General features: G+C 39.5%; 1 protein-coding gene across 1 annotated transcript; it reads right to left on the minus strand.

The window, feature by feature from the left end:
- Positions 1-577: 577 nt before the first annotated feature.
- smox (spermine oxidase) lies at positions 578-15,903 on the minus strand. The gene is made up of 7 exons (XM_079158794.1): positions 15,779-15,903; positions 10,147-10,382; positions 8,756-8,982; positions 6,731-6,904; positions 4,554-5,298; positions 3,399-3,559; positions 578-1,115 (listed from the first exon to the last, which is right to left on the minus strand). The coding sequence occupies exons 2-7, from the start codon at positions 10,352-10,354 to the stop codon at positions 963-965; spliced, it is 1,668 nt and encodes a 555-aa protein (XP_079014920.1). The 5' UTR covers positions 10,355-10,382; positions 15,779-15,903; the 3' UTR covers positions 578-962.
- Positions 15,904-17,625: the final 1,722 nt, after the last annotated feature.

Consider the following 17,625-nt stretch of genomic DNA (forward strand, 5'->3'; position numbering starts at 1 on the left):
GAAATGGTTCAAATCAGCCCCACATGATCAGCTAAAGGTAAAGTGCTGATTACTACATGCTAATGCATACTGTAGGTGATAAAAAATAAACAGATCATTCTGCACAAAGGTTACTAATGGCTTTGATACTTCAGTTACATTTTGCAGAATACTTGTATTTTGTACTTACAAATATAGGACTTTTACTTGAAATAGAGTTTAATATAAAGAAAGGATCTGAATACTTCTTCCACCACTGAGGGTTTCATGAGCTAAATAGATTACATTTGAGTTATCTTTCAAATGCTGTAATTTTAAACTGATGAATGGTGAAACTGAGGACTGAGTCTGTTCTAACACCATCTGTCACCTTGGCACAGGATTATGGCTTTGGAGCCTTTTCTTTTCTTTCCATGTGCACTCGCTGTCTGCCTTGCTCTCCTAGATCTAAAGGGGTAATGGTATGGAAACAGCTCTTGCCTGTGGTTATACTTTCCTGTAAAATATTCATGAGGACAGAAGTGGATGAAGAGGAAATATCTGATGGCTACCAGGATTTAATATTTTTAATGAATTAAGAAGACACAACTGGTCTTGTTAGATGATGATAGAACTTTTATTTTGTTAAAACTTTATCAATTTTAATTTAGCATTTCCTTTATTTTTGAATTAACATAACATTACGTACAGAAGGCACTTACAAAAACAAGTTAAATTACAGATGCTGTTATTATAAACATTAAATTAATGATTACAAAAATGTGATGACAGAATAAAGACAATAAATGACAGCACCATTGGCAACCTTTGAACAGTACATCCCAAATAAAAATGTTGCATGATTTGAATCTACAATACAATAGAAACAATACCCATTAATGAAATAATGCCCGAGCTATGTTTTTAAGTATAACTTAATCATTAAGATAAGATGCGTAAAACTCAACAGTAATGTTTTTCACTAGTCAGAGGTTAGTTTTATTTTACATATTAGGCTTTGTGGTTTCGGCTCTGTGCAAGTCCTGGTACATCTCTATTAGACGAGTGGCCTCCCTCTGTCCTGACAGCAAAGCACCATGGGTAGTGGAATAGTATTTTCTGTGGGTTGCCTCTCCAGCGAACAGGACCTGTAGAGGCTGAGGTAAAGGTAAAAGATTTGAGAGAAGAAAACCAGATTCAAAACAAGAGCCGTCAATGTCATCCTGACAATTCTTTTGGCCTCCTGCGCTGCACTATTTTCTATTTTCATCACTTGTTAGCGCTCTGCATGTAGGAGGCCGCAGTAACTTTCCTTAAGGCCTTCAGATTTCAATTTGACAGGGTTGAAGGACTTCAGCAGTGGGGTCATACCATTCCTTCAACAGTGTCAAGTGAGCACACAAATCAACCCCCCTAGCCCCTTTTCCCTTTCACCCACAACACCTCAGGTTTCATGGTCTAGACTGCTGGCCAGGAAGCAGCCTTCATAACCCTCCCTGACACCAGTTGTATTTTCTGCATGTGCTGCGATGTGACATGGTAGTGATGACACCGTCGCATTAGCCATATGCTCTCAGAGGGCATGTAGAGAATGTAAACAACAGTGAACATACTGCTGTAAGGGTAGTTACAGTGCATTCTTTAGACAACATTCATTGTGCAATGAATATAGTATTCAGTAATTATCTTAAAAAATATACAATATTTTATAATCTTTTATTTTACAAGTCCCTTAGTTTTATATAATTCCCAACAAAGACACTGATATGTAACTTTAAATTCATAGCAATTTTCCAGAATTTCTATCTATGTATTTCCAATAAACTGGTATCATAACCTCGGGGTATTCAATTAAAGTTCAGCGAGGTCCAGTTAGAGAGAATTTTCTCATCCTAAGGGCCGGAACAATAAAATAATGTCTTAACTTGTTGTATGATTTAGTCCCACTGAAGTAGCCAACAGTTGTATTAACGTCTGTATGTAGTCAACATCTGACTGTCAAATCAAATAAAGAAAGTTCAATTGAATAATATCTAAACAATATTTATTGTCAGATTTCAAATTGAACTGGATTAATTATAAATAATATATACTAATAATAAATAAATGTTCTGTTATTTCAAGTCAAATGTAGCCTGAATTAAAAAATTAAATACATATCAGTAAGCTTTTGAAAAAAGTGCTTCAAAATAAAGTACTTCATTTTAGAAAAGTGAATTTAACTGAATTGTGTTTGCCCTGCAGATTTAAATTGTGAGGTGTGAAGTGGTCAATCAAAAAAGCCAAGATATCCATATTATTTTCATCTTCTAAAAAGAGAAATTTGTGTGGAGGGACTTTATCTGTGGTTATTGAAACCTCTTGTTTCAGCTCTATTCCCCTCTGTTAACATCATTGTTGGGCAGTGAATTAATGTGTTAGGATTCTGATCATTTTAGGCTCTTAGATCATTTATTTTTTGTACCTTCATTTAAAATTTGAGTGGGTATGTTTGCTCAAAAGATGTGTGCTTTGTCTCGTAGTGGCGCTTCACATTACCGCTTCTAAACTCACTCCGTGGCCTCTGAACATATGAGACATACTGGTGTTGAACTGCCTGTAGGAAGAATGAAGATAAATGAGTCTGGCCATTCTTGGTTTAAGACTCTGATCTCTCTGGTCTCGCCGTCCACATTTCTCTTCTTAGAGAACGCCATGTGAAATAACTTCTCTGACTCACGTACTTCGCCTTCATTTTCTCTAATTAGTAACAAATTGCATAATTCTACAGGACACAGGACTTTCACCCAGGAGGCTGTTCGTGTCCTGTGTGAAACCAAAGGTCAACGTTGACTTATTTTACTGTAGTGTTGTTACATGTCTTACATACTTTAGTAACACCAGTTACGTAACAAACGTACATATTTTAACCCTAAACCTAACCAACTTTAGTTTTGTTGTTTGTAAGTAAACCTACTTTAGAAGTTCATCTTGAAAAGAGACCGTATGCATATGACGAGCAGAAACTGTTTGTTTCCCGTGAACACGGAAGTTTATTTTGAAAAGACTGCATGTAACAAGAGGAAACTGACAAGCTGTCCCCGAGTCCATAACTGATGCTAGAGGGGCACCTAGAGCCCCAGAGCTTTAAGCATAAGGCTTCAAGTGTCAGTATTTGTCAAGTTGGGAGTGAGAATGTGTTGCCAAAACAAGTGAAAACTTTGTCCTTTTCAGCTTAATTCGAAATATTATCTAAGGCACTTTTTTACCACACAGTGTGGTAGGCAACATTACAGAAGCATGCATCAAATTAACGCAAAACCAACACTACTAAGTTTGGCTAACCAATAACTATAAATTGAGTCTGGCACCTTTCTGACACAGTCCAACATTATAAACTTCATAAGGGCTACTGAATTGCTTTAAATGGCCGAGGTGTTTTTATTACTGTGTTGTCTTACCGGAGCCTTGGTGCTGTTGGCATAAGGCAGCGGCATGGCCAGCCTCTCACAGTCCCCACCGCTGGATCCCACCCTGGTGAAGGAGTAGGAGCCTCGAATGAAGGGGTTACTGCCCCACGAGGAGCGCAGGACACGCCAGGGCTTAGGAATGTCGGGGTTCCCTGTGGACAGACGGACAGAGAAACTTTATGACAATCAAGGACAGTCTGGTGTCTACAAAATCCAGTGCAATACAGAACCAAACCAGTTCAAATTAAGAATGTTACGGCTGTGACTTGAGGCCTTTCACTGGGACGTCTAATCTGCCAACTCGTGACCCTCTTGGAGCAGAAAGGCACCAGCGAGTCTATATGCAATTAAGCAACAGCTGAGGGGATTAAACCGCTTTGACGTAAATGAGGAATGTGTGCGTGTGTGTGTGTGTGTGTGTGTAGCTTCTCTGTGTGATTTACAGTCTGCAATCTATAGGAAGTTCACTGACCTCATCATGAAGTGACAATCACTGCTTCTACACTCACACTATGACCAGTTTCTGAGGCAATCCCCTATTCGAGGAATACTCTGACTCATTCTTACAGTATCGACACATTACTAATCTGTTCCCAAACAATTAGTCAACATATAGCCATGTGATGAAACCAATCTGTTCCACAAGAAGTGCTGTGTTTTTAGGTAACTAGTAGCAGCAACATTGGTTCAGACAAAATGAAACACCCATGACATTTGTGTCACAAGAAAAAGGATGTACTGATCAAATATAAGATAAAGTAAAGCCTTCTTCCCCTGATCCAACCTCATGATCAACCCTTCAGCTCAGTGTTGCTCATGTGGTGGCAACACTGGACACAGCAACAGATACCTGAGTCATCCAGCTGTATTATCTGACAACCTTTTGTCATGAAAAAATGCTACTTACATCACAGCCACGACTAGCTTATGTCATTTCCTTTGCATGAAACGGAATGACCAAACCCAACTATTTGTTTGAGTCAGTTCAGTCTCAGCCTTCCCAGGCTATTGTGTTCATGTTACAGTCTTGATTCTTAGTGAAAGATTAACTTAGAGGAGGGTTGGAAGGCGGAAGTTGATCTTGTCATAAAAAATCGACTGAAGTCAGAATTATAAAGAATGTGAATATTTTGATCATGTCTGTACCTGTAAAGCGCCTCAGGAGCTCAGTGCAAGTCTCGGCCACTGTTTCGTCATCGCAGCGCTCCATGTACAGCGCCTCCTGCCCGCAGATCCAGCCGCTCAGCATGTAGCCATAGCGCTCGGGCGGGTAGAGGACGTCAAAGCTGCAGATCTTCTTGTACCACAGCTCCTCTGGGTAGGCCAGCTGTTCGAGCTGAGCCTCATCCTCCCACACAAACTGGATGCTGTTGCACTCAGGGCTCCAGAAGGGCTCTTCGAACTCCAAGAATATCTTATCGGTGGTGCTGATGCCCAGCTTCTCGATGGCGAGCACTTTGTCCTCGGGCAGAGAGGGGGAGAACATGACCTCGTGGTTCTGCTTCAGGACGCCCAGAGAGGCTGTGACGATCACGTGGTCAGCTGTGATCCACTCCTCGTCCTCGCACTCCACGTAAATGGGATGACCCAGGATCAGAGGGTCCTCACGAGGTTGGCAGCCGTGGTTGTTGTCATTGTGGTTGTTGTCCTGGTGGGTGTCGCTGCTCTTGGCGATCACCTCCTGATGCTGGGCTGAGTAGTTCCAGTGGATGCTGCGGACCGGTTTGCTAAGGCAGACGGTGCGAGAGGGGATGTCTTGGGCCAGGAGCTCCACAACCTTCATGAAACCTTCAGGAATGACATAATGTGCACCAGGGATCTCTGTCCACTCGCCAAACTCACTCAGAGACACCTCATCCATACTGGGAGAGCTGCTTTCACAACTCTCCACCTGAAACAGGAAAAATATCAACACAGAGAATGTATGGAGTGAGCAGTCAGATCACACTGATGTTCTTCCGGGGGCTCCTAGAGAGCATCATTAGATACAGAATTACAGCATGGTTAGGTTAGGCAACTTAACAGTGCAACTCGCAAGCCTGCACGAAACGGCAATGAAGGTGATTGTGAAGAAAGACTACAGAGCATGTAAGAGCAGGCAGTCATGAAACAAAAATCTCTGGGGACTCACAGCATCCCCTCTTCCGAATGTGAACCTCTGCCATCAGGGAGAAGAATCCGTGTGCCAAAGTGCAACTCAAACCGCTTGAAACTAATTGTTCGCTCCAGCCTCCATCAAGCTGCTGAACTCTAATGCTAAATCTGAGTGTAATAGAGCAGTGTGCAATAAATACACAAGCACTTTAGCACGTATGCACCTTCATTCTTACAGGTTCTTTTTTTAAGCTGCTGTGTTGTCATTGTCAAATGTCTCTTATGTCTAAAGATGGTTTGTTGTTTTGGGACAAAATTCCATTTCTAGCGAATTAGACGACATTTTGATCACTTTAGTAAACACGCGGGTCATTTAATAGTGAGCTAACATAGTAGCGGTTAGCACAACCGCCTGTCTGTTCTCTGCTGCTGTTCACAACAAGCTCTGGTTCCTGTCTTTGTGTGTGGGCGGTAGCGAATAGAGGAGCAGTCAAAGGAATGTAGCACTGATGTAGCACCCACAGGAAAATATTAAATGGCTGTTTATATCAAACGCCAGAGAGGCAACATTTCAATTAAGGTGTTTTCATGCAGACAATAACCTCGGGGAGCTGCAGTTTTAGTTCTCTGATGTTTTTATGACATCTGCCAGACAAAAAAAAAAACATAACCTCCAATGTGAAAGGAAACATTGTGTTTGGCTCCCTCACACAATTACTTAACTTTCTTCACTGTATGCATGGGGTGAGTGCTATCATTTAGTGCCAAATGATGAATGATTAATTCATTTGCAGATCAAGAGAAAATGTATCAATTTTCATCTTTTCCACTGCATGGTTATGGCTCTACTCGACCTAATTCTACTTGCTCTTTTATGGTTTTCTGTTGAAAAAAGTTGTGGTTAGTACTTGATACCTGGTACTTATTTAGTTATCACCTCTGTCGAGGTTCCGATCGAGCTGAGCCAATACTAAAAAGTTGAGTTAGAGAGAGAGGCCGAGAAACAAACATTAGCTTCCTGCATCTTCTTAAATGTGACAATTTACTGCTTTACTCTGTTTAATATAACTGAAAATGTATGTTTGTATACCAACTGTCATTTTCCACATTTCTTGATGATTCATAATTGCAAGGCTCTCACACACACACACACACACACACACACACACACACACACACACACACACACACACACACACACACACACACACACACACACACACACACACCTTGAGGTACTGCTGAAGCATGGATAGTTTGAGCTTCTTGGTGCTCTCAGAATCATCAGGATCCAACATAATCTTCTTTCGCACCACGTCCCGCGTAAAGATGCCAACGCTGTTCTGGCTCTCAGCGCAGACAGGCTTCCCATTCTGGAAGAACTCCTGAGTCAGCTCGTACACCTAGAGACGAGTGAGTCGGAGAGTAATCAGGAGGAAGACAAAAAGAAAGTATGTCAAAGAAGCAGACAGAAGTAGAATAAAGCAGCTTAGTTCAGCTCAGAATAGATCAGTTCAGTTCAGTCGTTTTATGTGGTGAAGTGCAGCATTATGGAGAAACCCCACAGGTAGCACAAATCACAGCGCATTAATAAGAAATACTGCCAGAAGCTACAAGAGCAGCACATTGTTAAGGAGAAGAAAACAGACAGAATGAAATAGGAGAAGAGACTTGTTGATACACTGACAGGATGCTACACAGAGGTGATAATTCACCATTTCCTGGAAACTAAAACAACACCAGTGAACTTCAAACATTTACAGTATGAATGGGGACTGTGTTTACTTTAAGTTAATGAAGTTAAAGACTTTAACTGAAACCTGCAGAACAAGTACTGTACGTGCGTCATTTATTGTTTGGTAAGGTGGAGCATTAGCTGGAAATAAGATCTGCTTGTTACTTGATAATGAAACATAACTGATATAATTATATAACATCGTGATTCTACTGAAACTACTGGATTAGATTATTGTCAGAAAATTCTGCACTAATTTTGATCCTAGGGTTTGCATAATTTCACTGGCTTCAGGTTCTTGAATGTGAATACTTTCTGGTTTTCTTTGTCTTCTGTGATAGTAAACTATATTTGTGTGTATTGGGATGTTGGTCGGACAAAAGAAGCAATCAGATTTTGTCAACTTGGGCTTTGGGGAAATTCAGATGTTTTGTAGGATTAATCAAATACTTAAACAGATTAATAATTCAACCCTATTATGTAAAGGAGCAGCAGATCGTTCCTGCCGGGTGCTAACAAACTTTATAACACTGCTCTTTGTGCATCAAGAAAATATCAGATAACTTGAATTATTTATTGTCTTAAGAGTGGGTGGGTCATTTTGGACCTGAGATTACACAGAGAAAAGACATGTACCAAAGGTTAATGAAGATAAAATCCCCTCTGTGTGTTGTATACCTTCTCTCTGTAACTGCTCCTCTAGAGGTGACCTACTTACACTACGATACTCGTTCTCTAACAGGAGCTGCTACAGAGCTCAGAGCAGAGCACTGGACCAACAACAATTGCCACTCATTGTTAAGTTCAGCATGCTTTGGTGGATATTTTATTGCTTCACCTCAAAGATGGCTGAAGATATTTTTAGTAATGATGATGGATGTTAACAGTGGCTTTTATGTCACCTTAAGTAGCTTTAAGGTTGTTAAAAACAGCATAAGTATTATGGGGAAATCTGTACATTAATAAGTGTTTCTCTGCAAAAACTTGAATAATAATTTCTGTTTGTTTACTGTTTATAGATATTTTACTTTAATTTCACAGTCGGTAACCGCTGCTGCCAGTCATTTTACCGTTTTTTATGATTTATCTTTTTAACAGTGAAATCTTTACTCATCTTCCTTACATATTCTCTATTCAATCTCATGTATCTGTGTTTTTATGGCTGCACCTTTCTATAAAGAGGAAATATTCTAGATGTCTGTCATATTTCATCACACGTTTCCCCAAATTCAGCGTATTCATCCTATTCTCTATCCGTGGAAACTTAAGGATCTCCATTAATTTAAAATACAATTTTGCAGGTTTGAACAATATTTGGCCACAGAGCATTTGTTTTTAAGGGGCTTGCCACTAGTTACGATGGCTATGCTCCATAACTTAACTTACATAAACATATGTTGATGTAAGGCAGGCTGAACAGTGAGGTTCTCTGTGCTCTTGCCCATGCATGCATTCATTTGTGCATATATAAGTGAATTCCCTACTGCATGCGTGCCTGTGTGCACATGCGTCCTCTTACCTCGTTGTACAGGTCACTGAACTCCTCCACCAGGTCTTTGGGGATCCTCTTCCCGACGTTGGTCTGGTAGTGAGCAACGCCATTCTTGGTGTACAGGCTGATGCGTCCTACGCTCCTCTCCCCGTCTGCGGTGTGCTCCAGCAGCCCGTTGTCCTCTGCCAGGTGGTACACTGGGTTCCCGTTGGCACCATGGATCCAGGTGGCTCCAAGCTCCAAAGTTGCTTTTCCTACAAAACAAAGAGAGGAAAGACACACAGATGAGTTTGAGTTTGAAAAAAAAAAAGGATCTCTTTGAACTCTGCTTTGTTGCGGCACAACCACACCTGAGTTTTAGATAAATGGACAGTTCAAGAAGGAGGTCAACTCAATTAACATACTGCAGTTGCTTTAGCCCCACTGGAATACCATTCATTTGATATATTTCCTGAGGATGATGGCATCACACACTTCATATTTTTTAGATTCATTTATATATTAAAAATGGGCCAATGCAGTTACAGTTATGCTTCTATAATTACATAACATGTCGGTACATAAACTGGCATTTACATAACAGATGCAATTATCCGTGTCCCTCTCATCCACATTTACGTTTAACCTGTTTGCATACACGTATCTGTGCCGTGAGCAGATGTTGTTCCCTACTTGTTTGTTCTTGCCAGTTGAAAGACTTCGCCATGAAACTTTCTCTGGCATAAGAATGGCAGTTCAGTTGACTTTCTTTTGGAACTAGACATGCATCCGATAAGTGCATTCATTCAGGTTATTTAAGGAAACAAAGAGTCAATGTATGGCTGGTTGATTGGACTGGTATTCTAAGTAAATATGGGCAGTAATCTAATATCATTTAATTTGACCTGTGATTAAAAAAAACTAAAACAAAAAAAAACGATGCTCAGTACTTTAATATGAAAGAGGCGTATTGTATAATAGTGTTTCTGTATCAGAAGATTCTTTGTAGTTGTATCAACAGTACATTTGTGTTTTGTGTTCATCTAGCAGGGAAAAATGTGAAATTGTTCCGTGGAAGAGATACTTGTTATTCTCTAAGTGAACAAGCAACAGTTCACATGTTGCAGTGATATGTAGCAACATTCCTACTGTAAACTTGATGAATTTAAAGAAATAGTGTGTGCACTAAATATGCAGCTACAACCAGGAGAGAGTAAGCAACTCAGCATAAAGATTGGAAACAGCTAGCCGAACTAAAATAGTACTCTTCGTTAAAGAAGGACAATCTGCTTGTTTAGAAAGATGAAAAAGGCAGAGGTATTGCACCAAATAAATGTGTTGCACAGGGCACGGTTTCATTGTTTAGGCGTTATTCATAGAATAGTTACAAAGATAAGCTACAAAGTTTGAGGTAACAACAGGTAAACAGAGACTCTCACCGAGCTGAACACTTTGAACTCTCCCGCCGACGTGGTCTGACGCCTCTAGGACAGTGACATCCGTGAAGCCGTTTTTCAGGAGGATCTTAGTTGCAGCAAGGCCGGCCAAGCCAGCACCAATCACTACTATTCGAGGCTGCCGATGAGTGCGTAGGCCACTACTAAGAGGATCATCAGTGCTGTCTGACGAAATTTCACAACTTTGCATGCCGTCCCAAGATCCTCTTCGATGGAGTCTGTGGGCAAATTAAAGAAACTCAAGTTAAGAAATGGCAACATTATATCATCGCGTCGTACAGCAGATTAATATTGTGTGAAAGAAAGAAAAGTCAACATATTTTTGAGTTTACGTGTCAAAATAAATAAAAGACATATTAAGTTATTTGAGAAAAATAATACATTTTGAAGTAACGAGCTCACGAATGCAGACGCTGGTGGTTGGGTGCGGCATGCTGGGTCCTCCTATACACTTACCATAGCAGCTACTGATCACTGCGTCTCTCGGTTGATGCAGTTTGTCTATGTTTAGCATATGTCGTCAAGATTTGACATATTATTAATCTCAATATAACAGATTTTTAACAGCACTGAAAAAAATCCCATCAAAAAAATGCAACAATATTGTTTTCAGAAACGATGGATCCATGAAAGTCCCTACAAGAATTATCTTGTGCAAACAAGATGCATATCTTGTTACGCAAACAAATTAATACTGGCCACAAGATAAGAATATATATTCCTCGACTCCTTAACAGTGTCCATGTTGCTTTGGATAATCCACAGAATATGCAATAAGCAGTGTCTCGCCGAAACTGTTGTTGAAGTGAGGTCTGTGGATTATAACGTCGAAGGAAAAAACTGTCACATTTTTTAATCCAATATTTAAGTGCTGTGAGCGCCACAAACTAAATTCCCCTTATCTCCATTTTAGTGGAGTGGAGGGAGAAATCTCAGAGACAGAAATCTGAACACTTTGCATTACTGATACCACAACTGACATCATTTAGCTGAGCTGGTCCTTTGAAGAATGACCAATGCACCTACATGCTTGGCACAACTAATTTAGCCTCTTCGGAGCCCTGTTGTCTTTTGTTGCTAATTAAACACTGACTACACAGATATACCTCATAGCTGATAAGTGTTGCTTATCAGCATTCGCCTTCATATGACCCAGATTTACAGCTGCATATATTCATTTGATTTTGTCTTTTCCATGACGTGTTTACATTATTCTGTCTACCTGCTGTGTATCCTGCTGTTCGACATTGTTTATCGAGCATAAGGCCAAATATAAGTCCCTGTTACGTGGAGACACAACTCCATTATTTCGGTCAGAGAATAAACTACAAACAACTAAAAAAAGATTATAATAGCACAACTGAAATTATACTGAAATTGCTCAGGGACACTAACATTCAGAGTGAAGAACAAACAAGCGACCTTGTTATTCCAGCACACAAGGCTGCTTGCTGTGAATGTATGGACAGCTGTGTGTAAGAATAACACAGAGTCCAAATTAATCGTATTACAGCAACGTTGTTAAGTGGCGGTGTTTCCATGTTAGATGTACGCTGTTGTAACTGTAGAGCTTTTAATATGAAACTGGTCTGACATGCATGAGAAGAATAGTGCTCTAAGGTAAGACGGTGATATCCTGCTGCTGTTACACAATACACAGAGATTGGACCACACTGACATGTTGAGATCAGACAGCAGAAATAATTCAGTGTTCAATTCAATGTATGTATTTATGTGACAGATGGGTCTTTTATGCTCCTTGTATATGTACATACAAATCCAGATTACTGTGAAAGAGGATAGTTTAAATCTTCGCTTGTTTTTAACCTTGATTCAACTTTGACTTTTGTGAAAATGGGTTGCAAGCAAGTTGTTAATCTTGACAAATCATCTGGAGGAGTCAGAAGAGCTGACAAAGAGAGTCAGAGAGGAAACAACACTGCGAGAAAAGATGTGTGTGTGTGTGGGGGGGGTGACGTATGTTGTAAGAACCAGAATGCGATGTCAAACTGAAGAAGACATAATCAGGGATTTCTGTAAACCTCTATAACTTCCTGTTTCATAGTCTACCAGAGTCTCTTGGTTGACCGCTGTCCTCCAACACAGATGTGGGTTTAAATCATCTGGACGGGTCAACACACAGGTCATCTGACCTCATGACCCTCGGCCGGAAAGTGGGTCAGACATGGCACAGATTTACTGATCACGCGTTTCCATTTGAAGTGACGATATGACAATATATATCGAGAAACAATATAAATCGTCCGCTGTAGCAGGTCAATGAACTGGATTGCTTTGTGGCAGTATTGGATCTCCACGTGATTTGATGTGGTTTCTTGATTTGGCAGATGTCTAATTCAAGGAATTTGACACAAACAGAAATTTCTCTCTGGTTATTTTCACCTAATTATGTTGTCCACAAACATTTTATGAATTGATTTTATGGATAATGTACTATATCGGTGCATTGTGACATAAAATGATGTGTAACAATAGAGTCATTTATTAAAGTTACACAATCCTTTGAGATTACAATCTGCATAGTTGCCACACATCACTGTTAACCACAGAGTTACACTGAATTGTGTCTTTGTGTATAACAAATAAAGCAATGTTTCAGTTCCAGTTCTCTCTTTCCCCATGAATACTTTGCATTTACACCGAAAACACAGTTTAACTACACTGTTAATCATCAGTTGGATTCCCCGAATTTGCGGATGAAACGTTGATGCAACATCAACATGAATGGACTCATTTTTGGGCTTCAAAGAAAAGTAAAGGGTGAAGTTGGTTCATTTTTTGTTTTTGTGACTATCAAATATTAATAGCAGAATCACCTAAAACGATAGAGATGCTAAAATTAGGTTTATTCACAATGTTACACAAACAAACCAACAAAAGGCCTTTCTGTGATTGTTCAGTGACACTTGTTTATTGAATCTTGAATTGAGGCTGACATGTTTATTTCCTGAGCTATTACATCTACAGCTTGTTAAAGAATACACGGTACGAGTTTCTTTATAATGGATGTTTTCAGCACTCTGCTGCTCTTTTCTATTCCACAGCTGTTAGAGGTGAGGGTCACAGGAGGACAATGCTTTGTGGCAAATGACAAATGTAGACAACATATCTGACCAAATCAGGATGAGGCGGTAGATGGGATTGTTTTGTTTGCTGTAAAACATTGTATTTTCCGTATTGTTTTTTTGTGGGGTTTTTTTGTGCTAAATACAGCTGCATATTTTCCAAATAACTGTCCAGGACACGGACATTTTTGTTGTGTCCATATATATGAATATTAATATCATGACATACATATAAGATTTATATATTTAGATTGGCAGCAGGTTGTACGTCTATTATGATATGAAAAATAATGATTTATAACTTGCAGCCAGTCAAATCCCTTCTGATGAATTTATGTAAAGTACCAACAAGAAAATGTCCAGAGAAAACTATTACATTATTATTATTATTATATTATTATAGTGAGGTACAAAGCACAATTGAATTGAATGTTTCCTGCCAAGAGTTATCAGAGGGCAGTTGTTCGTTTTCCACAGATGTTTTCCATTTATGACACATTATTCTTTATAAAACATTTTAGGTTTAGGCTTTAATTTTTTACTAAATAAGTCAAACAAGGTCAGAAGATTGTGTCACTTTACTGTACTGCAGGAAAACAACATTTAAGCTGTAACATCTTTGCATCCAAAACTCCCTATTATAGCTTTAAAGATTCAGAGTTCACTCTTAATCTGTAAATGCTGGGCTTGACCTATAAAATAAAGCCCATTTTATAATAACAAATACATAACAGGTTCTATATGAATTACAGGTCTAATTCATTAACAGCCTTTGATGATGACATCACACATTGGCCCCGTAACAGATTGTGCATCCATTCCTGGTTGCTTGTAATTATTCCACGGCTGGGTAATACTCTCGCCACATGCCGCCTCATGCTTTACACCCCACTGCAGATTAATGTGTGGGCTGGCCTTGGGTAGATAGGCGGCTCAGGGTGGGGTGGAGTGAGGAGGGAGAGGGTTACCACTGACCTAGAAATGGCAATCTACCATACAGTGCATCTGCCGGTGGCCTTTTCAAGAGCAGGGCAAGCCTTGAGCGGGAATATCTTGAATTAATGAGTCTGACTTCCCATCTCTCATCTCTACTGCTCTCCTCTCTCCTTAAATTGTGGACATCGCTCTTTCCAGCTGTTGGCCACACTCACATCTGCATTTTCTTTTATCAGTCGCATGTGAGTATTAGCATGCTAACAAACATTTCTCCATCTCTACGTAAAAAGAAAGATCTGTGTATTCTGATGGCTTCATACCACACTTCTCTCTCAGGTCTGGTTTTCCCAAACTGGGATGATGGAGTGGAGGTACCACGCACACACAGAAGTGCACTGAGACTATTGTAGTGTTCCCAAAGACACACACTAGCTCCATTACACAATGATAGTAGAAACATCATACCCAGAGATATGAGAGCTAAAATATACAAACAATTAAAGTGTATATTTCTGTAATTTAACAAAAAACACAGGAAAGCATCGAAAAGAAAATGTGGGTATCATGTTGTAATAAGCACCCTGTTATAAAGAGTTTATAAATTGTAAATAATGGCAATATTAAAAGTTAATAGAGCATTTACAATTAATAGATCCATTATGAGGTTTTTACTTTGACCACTTATGTAAATCAAAATCTATTTTGTATTAACAAGTGTTAGCATTCATACTCGCATATTAACATTTTCAAGTGCAGGCTTGTTAGAAAGTGAGAAATCAATGGAATGTTTCTTGACCTAACCTGAGATGTATTGATCTTTTATCAGAAGATTAACACTGACCTATAAAGCATTAAGTACAATATGTATTAACCATTAATACAGCCATGAGTTCAAATAAATAAAAAAAACTTTATACAATTTCGCTTATTTGAAACTTGTACCAAAATACAGATAACGAAATGACAATGACAAGTTGTAACTGATCAGAAAAATCTAAGTGAGAAGAAACAAAGTGTCTGATGTCATCCTACATGCTGCCTGGCCGGAAAACTCATCTGCATAGGAAAAAAAATCCTTTACTGCCACGTATAAGCTGTGATGCCAAAGTGGCAGCAGTTTGAAACAAAGCGAACAAGTTCAGAGGAAACTACTCCGACTAATTGTTTGTCAAAGACACCATGTGATATAGACCCAATAAAGCCTAAACACAGTTTAATGCGGACAAATAGAGCGAAACACACAAATCCACCTTATTCCAGGCAGAGCGGTTTGTCCCGTTAAACGACCTACAATACATCAGTGTAACTAACATTTCATGTGACTTGTAATCCCTGTTTACACACAGGTGTGTATGTGTGCAGCGTTATCAACACAAACAGCCTGGTGACATTTAGTATAATGTATGCACGGTCGCTCGCAGCACTGACAACTACAGTAAATAAGCTGTTCTCACTGTATTTCTAGCGATATGTAGCCCACGTACACATACACACTGGTCTTTTTTAAATCGCCACAGTGTGGCCATCACCCACCGTCCCGCTGTTAAATAATAATGATGTGATATGTGTGTTTTAGCAGAGCAGCTGGTTACCTGACTCTCGTGGTCTTCAGCTTTAAAACCTCAGAGTGCTCCGCTTTCCTTTGTGCCCGTTTTGCCTCAGACCGGCTCCGCTTTGTATTTATGCCTGGAAACCAGAAGCAGCCAGTTTTTGCCGTGGCCGCTGCCTTCTCATTAATTAAATATGAGCAGCGGTGACGACTATAAGACCAGCCCTCCACTGAAGCTTGCTGTCACGGAGCTGGCCTGCTGCTGCTGCTGCTGCTGCGTACACACACACGCACGCGCACAAGAAAATAATTTAAATCAAAGGAAGCAAATAAGAAATTAATACATAGGCCTAAATTATAAAGAGCTGAATACTGTAACAACAACAACAACAATAATAATAATAATAATAATAATAGTAATAGGTGTATGATGATCATCCTATTGAAAAAGGTAGCCTAATTTATATTTACATTTCCATGTATCAGGCATGTGTGCAAAAAGTTTAAGATATCATGTGAAAAACATAATTTCCAATATGGTCACATGCTCTTTATCAATAGTAGTTCACATCAAAAGGGACCTTTTATGCTCGGTTTCAGGTACGTACTTGTATTTTGGGGTTTTTACTATAGCATGTTTCCATGTATTAATGTTCTTAAAAAAACATGATTTTACTCATACCGACTGTCTGAATATACCTTTATTCACCCTTTTTCTCAAACAGAGTATAACATGTGCATTTTTCTTCCTCCACTGACTATCAATGTGTGCCAGGGTGAGTGTCAATGTGTGAGCCCATTGTAAATGTAATGTGTGACGCTCAACGCTCAGGGCTAGCATCTAATAGACGTTTAACACAATCAAAGTTAAACCCCCCCGAAATTCCAAAGTGGGATTAAACAGTCGACATTAAACCCGCCCCGTTCTATTTTAGTGGCTGTCTCTTTAAGCCCTCCTCCCTAAAAATCCCAGTCTTCTCTGATTGGCTTGTAAGGAAAATATGATGCACCTTTGCTGAGGTGGTTTTCAAGCTGTGGGTGGAGGTACTCAGATGGGGTGGGGCAGTAAAATATGTCAAATCTGCATTCCTTGTTGAATCCCATGTGTTGTCTTATTTCACAATTTGTGGGTAACTTAACACCCTCTGGAAATCATTTTTTGACATTGTTTAACTTCTCACCTTGCTGCAGTGACGTACAGTCGTGGTCTCCAGGATACCTTGGCATCACTGTTGTGTTACAAAACCCACTTCTGACGACAGCCGGGTTTCGGTTTTGGTCATGCCACATGTGTGATGACATGTGGTTTTGGGTTTGCAGGTGAAAACACAAACTGAACATTTTCAGGCATTGTCATCGTTGTGATTACCTCTGGTGAAAGAGATATTGAGATACTTTACCTTTTAGGTAAAACTGGCAATAGTCCTGGCAATAGTACAAGACAAAAGTCTTGTACTATTGCCTTGTACTCCATTCCAAATAAAAGTCCTGCATTCAAACGTGTACCTTAATTGAAGTACAGAAGCAACTAAATGAATAGTCATTCATATTTTCTGAAGTTAAATCAGTCAAGTGTAATTTAGAGGCAAATGTACAAAATGTTAATCCTAAAATGCATCATTTATTAAATCACCAAAATAATAGAGAAGAAAAAAAGACATACCTACCATCCTGAGAGAATAAACAAAATGTCAATCAGCAAGCATGACAGGATTGTTGAGATGGTGGTTAAAAAAAAGTGTTTGTGATGTTTTCTCGATGACAAGACACAGTATTTCAAATTGATGATGTTGCATGAGGAGGATTTGTTTCATGTTGTTGAGCAGGAAATCCCTCAGGAAGCAGGCGCTGTTTGCTTTGGTGGTTTGACCCTTCAGTTTCTCCAAAAGG

This window comes from Pholis gunnellus (assembly GCF_910591455.1).
Source record: "Pholis gunnellus genome assembly, chromosome: 5".
In the NCBI taxonomy this organism is placed as follows: domain Eukaryota; kingdom Metazoa; phylum Chordata; class Actinopteri; order Perciformes; family Pholidae; genus Pholis; species Pholis gunnellus.